The sequence below is a fragment of the Betta splendens genome, chromosome 21 (genome assembly GCF_900634795.4).
Source record: "Betta splendens chromosome 21, fBetSpl5.4, whole genome shotgun sequence".
NCBI lineage: Eukaryota > Metazoa > Chordata > Actinopteri > Anabantiformes > Osphronemidae > Betta > Betta splendens.
In genome coordinates this window covers 6,520,784-6,534,230 of record NC_040899.1, presented here as the reverse complement: position 1 = coordinate 6,534,230, position 13,447 = coordinate 6,520,784, and the positions used below count along the sequence as shown (strand labels likewise).

Below are 13,447 nucleotides of genomic sequence, written 5' to 3'. Positions count from 1 at the left end.
TAAGGAAAAAAAAACAAGGAAAAGGCCTCCAGTCATGGCGGCATAGAACTGAACGATTGTGTAGGATTTTTAAGTATGTGAATCAGGATACAAAGTAGATTTGATGCATTTGTCTGCTGTATTTTTGTTGGTTTTGTTTTTATACACATAAGATAATCTTTTACTGTAACTGTACAGTTCTCTTTTGTTGTAAACATCATTAAACCATTTTCCAAGTGTTTTGACATGTGCTTTGTGTTTTAATGAGATCCAGTGTTCGACATGAATCATATGGGTGAAATGCTACATTAGGATTTACAGCTTCAAAGGCAGCGTAACTAACTCCTCATGAACCAAAGCTAACTCTAGTCTCCCCCATATGTATTTATGTACATGTCTGTCTGTCTATATATGTAATTTACCAACTGCACTGTTTACTGTTTTACAGTAAACAATAAAAAGCAAAGCATATAAGCTGAGTTCAGGCTTTGTATGTAATTATTTTTCATAATAGAGGTTAAATACTGACAGACTAATCAGACAATCCTTTCAGCTGTAACGCCAATGCTGGGCTCGTGTTCATGCAGGGCGTCACATTTGAGGCGGAGGTGCTGGGCTCAGACACTCGTAGGGGTCTTTGTCCTTGTCGTCGGCCTGTGGACAGGGAGGTGTAAAGGTCAAGTTTCGTGTTGGGTGACCTGCACGTCTCAGTTTCATGATTTAATGAGCGTGATGGAACCTGTTGTTTGCTATGAATGAATTAGGAAATTGACTACATAGACCAAAAGACCAAAGGTTTTTCCAGCCTTCGGCATAATAATAATGAATAATGAGTATGATTTGGAGACAAATCTCCTCTATAATAGAAAAAAAATTTTACAATATTTCTAAAGAATGGGAATAAATGCAAAAGCAATGATTTAATGTCGACCACTCTGGCGAATAAACAGTCAATTTCGATGACACCATTTTGAAAACATTAGAAAAGCCTTACCCTAGTTTTCTTTTTCTTGCCAGACTTTTTCTGAAAATAAAATTAAACATAATAGTTGACAGTGTCATTGCCAGAAAATGTGACCTTTTGAATATGTTTATTATTAGATGAAGCAAACTTACCTTTCTTCTTAATGGGTCAAGCTCCTGGTAAGGGTCAGTGTCCTTTGGTCTCTCAAGCTCCTAGAAAATAAAATGCAAACGAATTAACAAATTGTCAGTTTGTGAACATCATGAAACTTCTTCACCTGATTCTGTTAGGAATGAGAGACTCTTCCTTACCTGGTAAATGCCTCCCTTCTCTTCCCCTGACTTCAAGAGAAATACATAAAAATGAAAACCATGCAGATATATTTATAATGTAGGAAGAAACAAAAAACCTAATTAGCAGTCAAACTTAAAGACACAGTAAGAATTGAGGGCGTTTCAAAAATATACAGACTTACAGGCATTTCAACTGGAACACGGGAAAACTGCACCAAAAAGAGAAATTCATAATCATAAGTTAAAGGTCATAACAGAAATGATTCAAACATTATAAATGAGTTAATATAATTCTTATCGCCAGCAGCAAAGTGTTTTTATCTTCATTTACATTTGACGGACTGGAAAAAGGTTTTGTGTTTTCTGCCTTTTGCAGAGAATGACGATTGAGATATTAGGGAACTGATCTGCAGCTCAGTCCATGATCAAAATAATTAGATGGTGCAGCCTTAAACTCAGCGTCTGACAGGAAACGGAGGCTGGGTTTGCAGTATCTCACCTTTTCTCTGAAGTACAGCGCAGTAGCAACAATGCAGTAAACCATCAGGAAACCATCCAGAAAGTAGCAGATGACTGGGTCAGTGAAGAAATCCGCTCCTGGACAAACATTCAGGATAAGACACACAGAAGACAAACTCATGCATGGACTCGGTTACCAGTATCTTTAGCTCTGCTTTAGTTTTCAGATTGAAAAGGAAAAGCAGAAAATGAATGTGTCTGCAAAATCACTGTAAGAATGCGTCCAGATGATTTTAGTGTATCAGTAACTTCTTTGCTGCTATAGAAGATCTTGAAATGTATTTTTAATACTTGATTATATAGATTATGTAGAATCAAGCTTAGTTTTACCATTCCTGAAAAACTACAGAAATGTGTCTTTCTAGTAGTTATGATACATAACCACCTGAATAAAAAGCATGTTGCTGCTTTATTTGGAGACGCATGACTTTCACCACCGTGCGTGACTCCAGCCTCCGTGATGGACATTTAGCAACATTTGATGGAAAATAGTAACACAGTGAGGCACATGAAAATATTGAGTAAGGCACCTAAAACAGGAAATAAGAAACGACAAATGTGCTGCTTGACGCTTGAAGTATCTTCCTGTCAGTGCACTTGGTTGCTGTGAGGTTTTGATGAGGCCTGTTTATCGCTCTGTGTGGTTGGAACAGAGGGTCTATCGTGAAAGCGTAGCCAGTGGTGTAAGATATGTCACATAGGTCAGATGTTGACAATCTGACAATCTTCTTTGGAGAAACCTACAATGTGACGAGCAGCTCAGCTCGGACTCTTTACAACAGCCATCGAGGCAGTTCATGAAATACGCATCGGATTTCATCGGATTTTATTTTTTTAAATGTGTAACTGAAGGAATAATTGGCAGCAACTCATGATCATTAGGAAACTGTCAATACTGAGACATTTAGTGCTTCTCACAGATAATAAAGCTGATAATAAAATTATTTATATTTTTGCACAACATTTAAATCCTTACCAAAGACATTTTGTGGAAGTACATAAATTTAATTATTTCGAGAAGTAGAAAGAATATGGAGAGTTGTTTTAAAAAGACACAGTTGGCTGTAACATTAATGAGCTACAGCCACACTGCACATCATTTATAACTGTCACACACTGTGTTTGTTCTAAAGCAAGACAAACTATCATCAGTAGATTGGAATCCAGGCCTTACAGTTACAAATATAAAGTATTATGTGCTTGATGTGACATTAATCCTCCTTCACTCTTGGTTTATTTCGTTCTATTGTGAAAAATGAAAATTAAACTTTCCATTCACTGCATAGAGTCTAGAGGGGAATTATTTATTTATGCAGGCTTTGTTGTAATCCCTTCATCGCGATGAATCAGACTCAAATACATGACAGGACTTGAAAGAAGTTTTGATCAATTTGAATTCTTTTTGTTAAATTCACACTATGACATAAAAGCGAAAGTCTGGGAAACATCACAGTCACAAACAGCGGCACATGAAAACGCAAACATCCGAAGATAATCCCACAGCAAAGACAGAGAGCACATTATTTTATACTTTCAGTTGACACTGCTTTGAATTATATTTAATACCAAAAATGAATCCCAGAAAACCGGGTGAAGGAATAAAATCAACAAAATATTTCTGCTGCATGCAAATTTTAAAAACAATATAAAAAAACACTTATGCAAAAGAGATAATAACAATCTAATCTACTCAGCACAGAAATTAGAAATGACTAAATGTTCAGGTCCTTTTAAGACACAACTACTTTAAAACAGCAGATTCTGTCGTCGGACAATTTCCTGAACAGACGAGGCCCATGGGGTTTTGTATAAATACAACAGAAAGCTGCGAAATATAATGGAACTGAGATTTGTAAATTATTCCAGTTGTCATTTATCACTGACCGGGTTATACAGTTATGTGTTGAACCTATAATTAAATTTACTGAAGTGATTTAGGAAAATATGCATTTATTTAACTTACCACTACAGGAAACCTGCGCCACGAGCACAAACAGCACAAATACACCTGCCTTCAGTCGCTCCATGACTCTGTCTATGAAAAGGAGCTGTGTCTTTCCTTCTGTGCCAGTTGCTTCTTGTTGCCTCAGTTCAGCTTTCCTTGCACTCTTGATCAAAGGAAGTGGCTGCACTGACTACCTGCCGGTGGACTGAGACCTGGTTGTGTGTACTTCAAAGCGCCGCGCAGCCTTCAGCAACCAGAGGACGTCTCTCTCACCGCGTCGTTTTCTGTAAAACGTGACAAAATCAGCTCCTCCTGGTTCACTTTTGCGTTACTGCTCTCTTCTCTGATGCTCCTAATGTTTACTAACCTATATATAAATGGATCACAAGACATTATAACACAAAATATATTTAGTACACTAAACACTAGTTATATATTCCTTTAAAACAAAATGTTAATGTACTATGTTAGTGCATGTGTATATACCAGTCATGGATGCATTATGAACAGTTTACTGTATGAATGTTGATGAATACAATGTTAGAGACACAGTCTAAATAATCTGGTGTTAAAAAACTGGGTTTATAAAACTTAACATAGGTGGGATCGCATTTGATTTTAGGATTTGTCCTAAAATATAGCTGATATTACAAATAACACAAGTAAAAATAGAATAATGTACTATAATAGGATAGTAACACATTAAAAGCTACAAGATGTGGGTTAACTGTCAAACAGACAAAAATACGAGCAGTCTGTCAGAAGGCTGATGTGATGTTTGTAGCCACTGCATATTCAAAAGGTCAGAAGTCGCCCGTATGACACTTGAACACATTGTTAGTGTGTGTTTGGGTAAAGGGCACGGTTGTGTACATGAAACCTCTGCATTTTTTCAGGGCACTGTGTTTGTCTGAAGTTGCACAATCACTGTGATCTGTGACAGAAACCTATTTCACCAGCTGGAAAACTAGAGCAGGTTGTGTTACTTCATGTGACACCAGTGAAATGTTGGGCCTGAGGCCTGACCTTCCTGACGCTTGAGTAGATTAGTTTTGGGTTTTTTTTAGATTTCCGGAGATGATCAGGGCTTAGAACCAGCAGACCCAAGGACAGAAAACGATGCATTTGTGTGAACTATATAAGACTAAAGCACTTTTTATGCCATTTGTTCTTTACAGCTGGGAGCACATCCTCTCCTAACATGATTTCATAGTCTAGGAACTTTCAAAATAAGATACAAGACAAGTCACAGTAACTCTTGTTTTTACGTTTACCACACTTTGTATGACGTGTAAAACCATGGTGATAATGTTTTTATATATGAAGAATACAAAGAATACGGACGCACTACATTTTTTATGAATCTATTATTTAGGAGACTTCATGCATTTAAGCAGCGTTTATGTTTCCCCGTCTGCGCTCACCGCGTGACTTTCTGGGAGTTTCGTCGTCACATGATGCTGATGTTTGCAGCGGTGGCGCCGATAAACTACTAAAGTCCAGCAAATCTGTGGCTGCAGTCGGTAGATTCGTGCGTGAGGAGTTCGTACGTCGGTTCGCTTCCTCCCGGCGGGCGCCGGTATTTAAAGCAGCGTCCTGTCACTCGAGCAAATCACGGCGTTTGACGCTTGTTGTGTGTCGCTGTTGTGTTGACGCTAGCGTTAGCCTCGCTAGCATCTCCTAGCCCCGCTAAGTGAGCTAGCCGCGTCCTGCCGTGATTTCGCCGTGAACACAGCCTTACGAAACCCGGAGAAAAATGACGCAGGTCGGCGGAGTCCAGTCCTGGTGCCTGGGAGTCACGTTACCACTGGTTTTAGGTGAGTCCGTGTTATTTAATTGATTAATAACGATTGGCTGGAGACGAACGCAAGCGGAACAGATCATGTGTAAAACGTGTTTACAGTTACACAATGCGCCGTGAAAACACTTTAACAAACAGAGCACAGGTTGTTGTGGTACTTTGTTGTCAGACCTACACGCAGTGTTTTGAGTAAATCACGCGTATATTTGTGCGCTAACGTGCTTTGACGGATAGCTCCCCGTTAGCATGTTGCTTCAAACGTCATTAGCTGCTCGGGATGAGTGAGGTCCAGCGATGACAAACACAGAGTCGCTGAGTAAGCGGTAACTGCTGGACTCCACACTTTACACGTGGGCTCATTCTCAGCCTGAGCACAGTGGAGGTTTCAGGTTTCCACAGTAGCTTCCAAGCCCTGACAACTTGCACGCGTGGCCGTCAGACCCAACGCTCGATGAGCTGATTTGTCTTTGTAACGCTGACCTCATGCCTGAACGCGCTGTGCAGCGGCCGCTCTGCTCCAGGGCTTTGCGACGGTCGCCTCGCCCACTGCTGCCCCGCACCAGGACCCCGGCAGACCCGAGAGAGGCAGCTACCAGGTCAACGGCACCAATGGCACTGCGTGTTTGTTGGCGTCCATGGGCCTCCAGCTCAACGTCACCTACATCTCCCAGACGAAGGCACTTGTTGTCTAAATACTTTGAAATCATGCACTGTCACAGGGGATTCGTGATTGTTGAGATGATGACTGTTTCGTTGTTTTACAGCCTGTTCAGGATGTTTTCAACATTCAGCCCAATTTGACAAAGAGCTCTGGGTCGTGTGACTCAGACACTGCCATCCTGCAGCTTCTATCAGACGGAGAGAAAATCAACCTCACCTTCATCTTCACCCTGGTACTTCACCGTGTCTACTCACTGTTGTTCACAATCATTAGTCCATCTGCCAACTTTTTTGTGCGACCTATTTAGGGAGCAGTTTGAAAACAGCCAGTAGATGGCAGCAAGAGCTTGAAGTGAACTTTATTGACAGCAACATAAATGAATTCTAAGATTTAAAGCCTTGATGTTTTTCTCCAGAATACGACGTCCAGTAAATATCACTTGGGTGAAGTGTTTCTGACAGCAGTCTTGACAGATGTGAAAGGTAAGTGCTTTGTATCTCTGTCTGCTGTGATCTCTTAATATATTTAATTTTTAAATTAATCCATAGGTAGACAAAACACACAAACCCAGTACTCCAAAGTGCAAACATTCACCATAAACAAATGCCTCATACCAAGAGCAGTATTCTTGGTACACAACAGTACAGTTGATTAATCCATTACTTGTGTGTTCTGAGGAAGAGGAAGCTCTGAGGCCCTGTGTAACTGCAGTCCTGTATAATGCACACTGTTTATATACATGGTAAACGAGCACCATGTTTGAAAATGTTTAGACTGCCCAATACTCCATAGCTGTGTTTTGTATAAGCTTTCCATATTCAAAACTGAGTTGCATGTATTTGGTTTGGAGGTACACATACACTTCTCACTCATTACTTTGACCTAGATCCCTTCTCGGTCCGTAACGCCAGCCTGGACTACCTGCGGGGCACCCTGGGCTACTCCTACAGGTGCCGCAATGAGGAAACTCTGAGTGTGGCCCAGAATTTGTCCATCAACACCTTCCTGCTGCAGGTGCAGCCGTTTGGTGTGAATGGAAAGCAGTTTTCAACAGGTAACACAGAATTAGGCCCATTGTCTGGTAAATGTGATCAAATGACTCCACCACACCTTCCTCATGAATGTGTATGTGTGTCCGTCACTTTCTCAGCGGAAGAATGCCAGTTGGATGAAGACGACATGCTGATTCCCATCGTAGTTGGAGCAGCTCTAGCAGGTCTTGTCGTCATTGTGCTCGTGGCCTACCTCATTGGCAGAAAGAGGAGCCACGCCGGTTACCAAACCATCTGAGGCAGTTCTGTCTGGAGGCCGCAGTGCGATGTCCCGCCATGATAATTAACCACTGTTTAACGAGACCTGACTCTGACCCTCTACCTTTCATCTCCCTGTGTGCTCTCCCTTGTCCCTCATTAGTAACACTACTCATCGCTTTGTGGAGTTTGATATGCGCTTTCTGAACTAACCTTGTGTTTCATTTAAAAAGGGCAATTTGGAGATAAAATAGGGAAAATGTTGCAGAGGTTTCACTGTCCTGAAGCTGTATTGTACTATTTATCATTTCTGTGAAAGGGAATTTAAAGGAATTGTTAGTTTCTTATGTGTTTGCTTGACTTTGTATAGAGGTCTTTCCATTTAGTTAATTATTGTGAAGGGAAAATTCTTGCCTGTTTCTTCAGACAGTAAACATCTGACCTTTCTATAACCCAGGTATGCAGATCTTAGTAAACCTACTAAAAAGGCATCCAATTCTGAAAATTATACTAAATAATTTGATAAATTCTTAAATGACACTTATATTTAGGAATTTGTATTATCTCCTATGAATAGTTAATGATATGCTTCTCTTTACACTTGGCAATTAAGAACTATAAGTATCTAGCTATACCCAGACGACTGTTTAGAATGAAAACGGGAAGTGCAGAAGTAGTCAGGCTTTGGTCGAATACAAAGAAGAAATCTGCTCGCTATCATCTACAAAGCTCTGTGGTTAATATGTTATAGCTTGCCTGAAAAAGAACATGAATAATTATTGTTACAAGAGTTTAGGTAATTCATTCACAACCTGAGGCATCAGCATCATAGTCGGGTTTGTGTTCACCTGTTGCTTTTATGTCTTTAAGCTGAGACTCGTAGCGCCATCTACAGATCATGCTTGAAAGTTACCTTCGTCGCTAAAAGCAAGCAAGAGAAGGAACCTCCCAGCAGCTCAGAGTTAGTTCTTTGGATTGTGCTATTGCAAAGAAGAAAGAAAAAACAACTTTGCTTAAATGAGCTTTAAAACATACATGGTGCATGAAAATGTTTAGCACAACGGTGTAAGGACTTAATATTGTTGCATTATTATAGTCTGTTGGTATGTTATAGTATTTACGGTAGGGTTTTTTTAAATTTGCGCCTTCTTAGGGTTTAGGTCTGTGAAGGGAAAGAAGCTGCACTAATTCCTGACAAATGGTCCCATGTGATGACTAAAATGCATAAGTTCTGTGGCCAGTATATGCCCGTGCCTTCCTAACAGGACTTAAGTAAAGCTGTCATTGATAGTGTGTGCTGCCATGGATAGTAAATGGTGCCCCACACAGCCTTCATGTACTTTAACTACTGTTAATATATACAGGTACTGTTTGATGCAACAGGAGAGATGGCATATTTATGCATTTCCTGGCTAATCTAAAAATCAAATAAGTCATCTAAAGGGATTTTAATGGGTGTGTTGGAACTGTTTCCTGAAGAAGAACTCACTAAAAGTAAATAAACAAAACTGTTTGAGCTTTTGTTTTCTCTTCCTATAGTTCATCAACTGTCAAACCAGTTTCTGCCTCTGTCTCAAGTCTTTAAGTTACACATGTATTTCTTTAATGTTTCAAGGTACAAGCTTGCAATATTATGTGAATAAAATGTTATTCGAATAGATGCACAGCAGTTTAATGTAGAGGTTTGGGTGAAGTTATAGAATCACTGGTTTTATGGCCTTGAGGAGTAAATCAGCCTCTGTTTGAATTAAAAGCAAACCAAGGATAGAAAGAATAAGCTCTAACCAACAGTGTTCTGTCAAAACACAGCAATTGTGAAGTAATGTTAATGTAATCTGGTTCTGCACTGCTCAAACAACAAGAAACTGCTGGTTCCTACTTGTTTTCTCTTCTGCTCAAAAACAGCCTCCAACATGAAGCATGTTCACTAAATGTCAAACAAGTTAGCGGTCTGTTTACATCAGTCCATGCTCCGCATATAATGGAAGTATTAATAGGTTGGTTTACCAGACAAACCCCCACCCCCGGAGCATTGGTATGAATCCACCTTACTGTTGTTGGAGATGTGTATGCAGTTGTATACTAAACAAAAATGGAATTCCAAACAGACAAATGGAGATGAAGCCTGAATTGGTAGACGTTTTGTGCCTCGAGGCTCTGAGGAGGCCTGTCTCATAAACTCTCACTAATATTAGTGATAGAATGTTAAAAAGGTGCCATTTATTAATTAGAGTAAATGAGTCATCAAACGTTCACATACAGTTTATTACGACATGACCGTTCACCCTGCTGTGAAGTTTTTTAAACCTGCTATTTAAGATTTGATAATTTTTTTTTAAATTCTCATGGTGATAAACAGATCAGTCCTGAGACATTTAAATACTTGTAATATAACAAAGTGTGCAGTCATCCTGAAGTATCTTTAGTAGCAGATTGTTTGGAGGAACATAAGCCCCCTGATAAAACACTAGAAAGAAACACTCAGTTGAGAAACTCAATCAGCTGGAAAAGCAGTGTATCCAGCAGTAGATCCATCCGTCCGTTTAAAGTAACAATGCCCTTGTGGTAAATAGGGAGGTCTTTCAATATGAACTGTTACGGTTGTCCAGATTCTTCATCCAGGATTTGTTGTTTGCATTTCTTTCTGAGTTTTTCAATAGTTGCCATAGAAAGTCTCCCAGGTTCTGAAAAGATTTTCTGTTGATAAAGAGTTAAGAGACTTACTCTACGGATGATTGTCAGACAGTTGTTGTGCTGCTTTCTGCTCATCTCACCTGCATGAAGGTGTGGCAGTCCAGAGTGAAAGCTCCACTGGTAATCTGCTTAAAGCAGTCGCACACATCGGGCAAAGAGCGCGCTCGCAGGATCTCTGGCTGGTGGTGAATGATGAGAGTCAAAGCAACACGGAAGAGAACCTTGGAGCCTTCATAGAAAAGACAATCCCACACCCGCAAAACTGTCTACAAGTAAAAAGAACAAGGAGGAGGATGTTTGTAAAGAGATGAACTTTGTTGTTAACATGACATCTTTGTTTGTTTTAACATTAACGTTAATCTCACCTCAATGGGGAGAATGTCAATATAAAGGCAGATAAACCAGCGTGACACCACCAGAGTCCATATGCCGGGGTACTGGGCCATTAGCTGTCCTACTGCAGGGGCTTTAACTTTCACCAGCTCCTCCAAAACCTCCTGGTCAATCTTCAGGCCCAGCATAGCCGGACTGTAGTAGTCTACAATATGCCAGATTTTTATTGGCTTCCACTCTTCATCTAAGCCCAGCTGTTGGCAGCCATTTAAGCACAGATCTAAGATCAAGTCAGAACTTTCTCTCCGTGGAGTTCCACAGGGAACCATCATGGGACCACTGCTCATTCTTATGCTGTATCATAACGTACTATAACATCATAACTCTAAGCTAACACATTTGCACAGTAAGATAGTTGTACTATATGTAGCAACCAGTAATGTAGCCTAATTTGAATACTGACAATTTTCAGCTCCAAATAAAGGAAATGGCTGAAGCTTTTTGGTTTTTTTTCTGCTGTAAACACGGAAATATACAGATCTTTACAGGAAGTAGGCAGCTCTGTCCCAAAAAGACTGGTTTAACAAATTGTTAAAAATGTGTTGCTCTGAAATTGTTGTCTAAAATTCAACAGGTTTTCATCTAGTGAAGAACCCATTATTTTAGAGATGTTATACAAATACACTCTAAATAAACACTTCATCCATGAGTGTTGCACTTTGTATAACGTGAGCAAGCTCAAGCTGAGTCAGCAGCTACTAGAGAAGTGAAGGAGGCGTAACAACACTACCTGGGAGTATTCTGCCCAGCAGTGCGTCCATGAGCCAGAAGGATTTCTCTTCATCATTGGTGATGATAATGAGGTAGCCTGCTATGAAATTCATGCCCTGTCATAAATAAAACATACATTTAGCACATTTTGTCTTTAGAGACAACTTGAGGTTTAAAGAAATGTGCAAAGTTATGTCTATTTGATCAGAAACGTCGCATTGGGGAACAAGCCAGTCCTGTTCTCTAGGTAAACACGTGTCAGCTGTGTAACTGTGCGCTCACCTGACAGTATCCCACTGCTTTATTGTGGTGACCATAGGCCAGCAGCACGTTGTACAGAACCGCCTGCAGGCCCGGCTCTGCTTTGCTCTTGAAGAGGACGTTGTCAGGAAAGGTTCTGTGCATATCTGCCCATCAGCCGAACGAGAGGGTTGAAGAATCAGTTTTAATAAGTTAAGACATGGATGGTGCCACCTGAAGGGCAGACGGAACCAGCCTGCAAATGGTTGACTGCAGCATTAATGATGACCTGTGCCACTTAGCAAGGCAGCAGGCAGCCATTACTGATACTTACATCAGCGTTGTGCCCACTAAGGCCTCGTGTTGTACCTGTGTGGATGGTTTCTTTCAGCTTGCTATCGTGCTCCATGGCCAGCAGCGACTGGTAATAACCCGGCCTTTTCTCCAGCTGCTCCTGGGCACCGCTAGCTGCCATCCAGATCCTGGCCCGGTGCTCGTTAGGAACACCTTTACGCACGTACCTCTTCACTTCCAAAACACATTTTGTAATTACATCACATAGAGCAGCCGCACTCCCATGAATATCATGAATATAAAGAGTGGGTTTACTGAACGTTGGCTTCGTACCTGTCAGATTCTTCTCTATACGCGGTTTCTCATGAAGGAGCTTGGACCATCTCGTGGACCTTCTGTTGAGGACAGCTACGTACTCATTCATCATGTTCTTGTAGGATTCAAAGTCATCGTGTCTCTCGAAGCCATAGGGGTCAATCGTGCTGAGTAAATCCACACAAGAATAATGCACAAGGTTTTAAAGAGGGGCTTAAAGCTGATTTACTTTGCTTCCCGCCCTTCTTTATCTAACCTATTCCCTGATGACAGACACTACAGCGGCTCCACTGGGTTGGGTTTCTGTAGCTGGGAGATCAAATACCCAAGTTGGATGACTATTGAGTTTTAAATTACTTTCAAGTGGGATCAGATGTAGGCATGACAAACAAATAGAAAAGATGTATTTCTGTCCATACAAAGCTGATAATCATGTCAGACAAACCTACAGTAGCAGAAGCGCAACAGGTAAAACACAAATTAGAAGTACAGTGGATAAAAGAGGGAGGATGCTACTGGAAATAGGAAATAGGTGAGCAGGAAGTAAGCAACACAAATATAGACTTACGAAGCATCTAAGCTCTAGATTAAAGGCAAAACAAGAAATGAAAAGGACATGAAACTTACCCCTCACCGTCGTTAACACTTGTCAGATGCTGACCATCGTTTTCTGCCATTTCCCTCTCGATTGTCCGTCACCTGCCGCAGTCACAGTGGCTCCAAATCCACCCGCGACCTGCAGCGTGGAGACTATTTATTTTAACAGCTCTTATAAAAGAAGTGGCTGCTGTCAACAAAGCAGTCTGGGTTTCTGATATCTCACCTTTCAGCGTTCACGGAGAGGAGGGGCCTAGTAGAGATCCACACAGGGGTGTGCTTTGTTTGCATGCAAAACAATCGGAGGAAGAAACACACATATGTTTGCGCTTATGTCCGTTTACATCCTGCAGTCCACTAATATACTGCATATAATGTGTGTGTGAATGTATATATATATATATATATATATATAAAACACAATCTCTAGTTTACAAATCTTCACCTGTATTGTGACTATCTATAATCAAAGTTTGTATCACAACATGGCAATTTACATTTGAAAAGCATCACTCAGGAACGTTCTTTCAGCCTTAAGCTCATTTTTCATTTTCAGTTTTTTTTATTACTTTTAACATTAAACAGCTTTTTCACAGCTGTTCTATATGCGTCCAGCACCAAGCAGCCGGGCAACGCTGGCAATACCGGGTCAAACAGAGGGGAGCATCAAGCAGCTAAAGAGCCAAGATGAACAAGATGACCCATTCAACTGTTCACCTTATGAGCCTGAGGAGCTATGCAACACCAGGCTCTAACTGGTGCTTTGCTGCCCTCTGTGGTTGAATAAGTCA

The 13,447-nt window shown here is 40.7% G+C and overlaps 3 protein-coding genes across 5 annotated transcripts; 1 reads left to right on the top strand and 2 right to left on the bottom strand.

Moving 5' to 3' along the window:
* Positions 1-216: 216 nt before the first annotated feature.
* Positions 217-5,258, bottom strand: cd247l (CD247 antigen like). Its single transcript, XM_029135808.3, has 8 exons — positions 5,125-5,258; positions 3,719-3,984; positions 1,736-1,833; positions 1,419-1,445; positions 1,255-1,284; positions 1,096-1,155; positions 974-1,003; positions 217-633 (listed from the first exon to the last, which is right to left on the bottom strand). Exons 2-8 carry the CDS (start codon positions 3,780-3,782, stop codon positions 571-573), a joined length of 372 nt encoding a protein of 123 aa, XP_028991641.1. The 5' UTR covers positions 3,783-3,984; positions 5,125-5,258; the 3' UTR covers positions 217-570.
* lamp1b (lysosomal associated membrane protein 1b) lies at positions 5,159-8,928 on the top strand. Its single transcript, XM_029135807.3, has 6 exons — positions 5,159-5,517; positions 6,006-6,178; positions 6,266-6,394; positions 6,578-6,644; positions 7,049-7,216; positions 7,313-8,928. Exons 1-6 carry the CDS (start codon positions 5,457-5,459, stop codon positions 7,450-7,452), a joined length of 738 nt encoding a protein of 245 aa, XP_028991640.1. The 5' UTR covers positions 5,159-5,456; the 3' UTR covers positions 7,453-8,928.
* Positions 8,929-9,659: 731 nt separating this feature from the next.
* Positions 9,660-12,901, bottom strand: LOC114846760 (growth hormone-regulated TBC protein 1-A-like). 3 transcript variants are annotated; one of them, XM_055505081.1, is made up of 9 exons: positions 12,883-12,901; positions 12,687-12,795; positions 12,078-12,226; positions 11,820-11,978; positions 11,493-11,617; positions 11,230-11,326; positions 10,472-10,644; positions 10,187-10,372; positions 9,660-10,109 (listed from the first exon to the last, which is right to left on the bottom strand). In XM_055505081.1, the coding sequence occupies exons 2-9, from the start codon at positions 12,734-12,736 to the stop codon at positions 10,008-10,010; spliced, it is 1,041 nt and encodes a 346-aa protein (XP_055361056.1). In that variant the 5' UTR covers positions 12,737-12,795; positions 12,883-12,901; the 3' UTR covers positions 9,660-10,007. The 3 variants fall into 3 exon arrangements, with proteins under 3 accessions (XP_055361056.1, XP_028991639.1, XP_055361057.1); XM_029135806.3 differs by lacking the exon at positions 12,883-12,901 and having other exon boundaries at positions 12,687-12,867; XM_055505082.1 differs by lacking the exons at positions 12,687-12,795; positions 12,883-12,901 and having other exon boundaries at positions 11,820-11,973; positions 12,078-12,184.
* Between the last annotated feature and the right edge of the window lie 546 nt (positions 12,902-13,447).